Raw genomic sequence first — 2,328 nt, forward strand, 5'->3', positions numbered from 1 at the left:
CTTCGTTCCAAAAAAGGAAGGGGACCTTAGAACTTGTATAGATTATCGCGCCCTGAACCAGATCACCGTTAAGAATAGATATCCGTTACCTTTGATCCCTGAACTCCTGGACCAAGTCAGAAAAGCATGCATATATACAAAGCTGGATCTTAGAGGAGCCTACCACTTGGTACGAGTAAAAGAGGGCGATGAATGGAAGACGGCCTTCCGCACTAAGTATGGGCTGTTTGAATCCCAGCATGCCGTGCGCCCGCACTCCTTCAGTCTGGGGCTGGGCCAGTTGAGCCAAGATGGCCGACTTCGAAGATCGGGTGTCCGAGGAAGAGAAGGTCCGCATAGCTGCAAAATTCATCATCCATTCACCCCCTGGAGAATTCAATGAAGTTTTTAACGATGTCCGGTTACTGCTCAACAATGACAATCTTCTCAGGGAAGGGGCAGCGCATGCATTTGCCCAGTACAACATGGATCAATTCACTCCAGCTAAAATTGATGGCTACGATGACCAGGTCTTGATAACGGAGCATGGAGATCTGGGCAATGGTAGATTTTTGGACCCCAGGAACAAACTTTCCTTTAAATTTGATCATTTGAGGAAGGAAGCTAGTGAACCTCATCCAGATGACGTGGAGGCAGCCTTAAAACCCTGGAGAGATGCATGTGACAGCGCACTACGGGCATACGTCAAAGATCACTATCCCAACGGCGTTTGCACGGTTTACGGTAAAACTATAGATGGACAGCAGACCATTATAGCGTGCATAGAGAGCCACCAGTTCCAACCCAAAAACTTTTGGAATGGCCGTTGGAGATCGGAGTGGAAGTTTACTGTGTCACAAGCAACAGCTCAACTTGTAGGGGTGCTCAAAATTCAGGTCCACTACTATGAGGATGGTAATGTGCAGTTGGTTAGCCACAAAGATGTGCAAGAGCCCATTACAATTTCTAATGAATTTCAAACTGCCAAGGAATTTATTCAAATTATAGAACATGCAGAAAACGAATATCAGACTGCCATCAGCGAGAATTACCAGACCATGTCTGACACCACGTTCAAAGCCTTACGCCGACAGCTGCCAGTCACCCGCACCAAGATTGACTGGAACAAGATTCTCAGTTACAAAATTGGCAAAGAAATGCAGAATGCCTAAAGAGAGGAAATGTATAAACATGTTAGTGTGCAAAAAGAAAATGTCAGTGCGCTCTTATGACAAGTAGGTTGTTACAGGAGAAAGTTTATATAAAGTGCGGTATTTTTGCTAGGGCTTTGAAAGTGAACCTATTTTCTAACCTTTTGAAGCACAGATAGTCCCTCAGTCTATTGTGTTTCGAGACCTTTGCCATAGAACTTTTTGTTGTGACTGCACTTGGGCACAGGAGGTGATAACTGAGCCACAGAAACTGTGTGAAATGTTAATGTCATTGTTACAGTTAGAAAATGTACTAGCAGTGAAAGCCCTCGTCGCCTGTAGACTGGCAACGGTTCCATGCCTTCTTCCCAGCCACCAACGGGCCTTCCTGCTTCTGCGACTATGTACACATGCCAAACTATGAAATGTACTGCAACCGCCATCACACAGCCAGCCCATAATGATATATTCGACAGTGAGAGAACATCCATTTCCGGTAAAAATCCCATTATGAGTACAATTTCTTGAGGAATTTTTATTTAATTCAAAGACTCGAGCGATGCCTCTGTTCTTTTGCTTTGTCTCCCATTTTGGTGGTACAATTATCTCGACATTTGCATTTTTATGAAGAAATAAAACATTAAAGGTATTTTTTATATTCTAAGACGGTTCATGTAAAATGGGTGCGCACATCTTGTAAAGTGAGCCAGAAACTGAGAATGCAGATGTCTGCCGAGAATGGATCTATCGTGCTTTGCTTTGTCACAAGTTACAACGGTTTGTACCACAAGTGTATGAACAGAAAAATGTAAAAATCCTAAATAAAGATTTGCACCAAAGTAAAAAAAAAAAAAAAAAAAAAAAAAAAAAAGTATGGGCTGTTTGAATATCAGGTCATGCCCTTCGGACTTTGCAATGCCCCGGCCGCCTTTCAATATTTTATGAACGATGTCCTCAGAGAGCTCATAGATGTGTGTGTTGTTGTTTACATTGACGACATCCTCGTTTATTCTTCATCGGAATCTGAACATCGGAAACACGTGAAAATGGTCCTCGAGAGGTTGCGTCAACACAAACTTTTCGCTAAGTTGGAAAAATGTGTTTTCAACGTGACTGAAGTTGAATTCTTGGGATTCAAATTATCACCTAGTGGAGTGCGTATGGATTCAAAGAAGGTCGATGCAATTCTCAAATGGCC

The 2,328-nt window shown here is 42.9% G+C and overlaps 1 protein-coding gene across 1 annotated transcript; it reads left to right on the plus strand.

Moving 5' to 3' along the window:
- The first annotated feature begins 240 nt into the window (after positions 1-240).
- Positions 241-1,192, plus strand: LOC138514214 (F-actin-capping protein subunit alpha-1). The gene has a single exon (XM_069629559.1). The coding sequence runs from the start codon at positions 291-293 to the stop codon at positions 1,149-1,151; it is 861 nt and encodes a 286-aa protein (XP_069485660.1). The 5' UTR covers positions 241-290; the 3' UTR covers positions 1,152-1,192.
- Positions 1,193-2,328: the final 1,136 nt, after the last annotated feature.

The sequence above is a fragment of the Ambystoma mexicanum genome, chromosome 12, assembly GCF_040938575.1.
Source record: "Ambystoma mexicanum isolate Mex_15411 chromosome 12, UKY_AmexF1_1, whole genome shotgun sequence".
NCBI lineage: Eukaryota > Metazoa > Chordata > Amphibia > Caudata > Ambystomatidae > Ambystoma > Ambystoma mexicanum.

What these genes read in the sequence shown, in the direction of transcription:
- LOC138514214 (XM_069629559.1), top strand. Translation starts at nt 291, where the DNA reads ATGGCCGACTTCGAAGATCGGGTGTCCGAGGAAGAGAAGGTCCGCATA.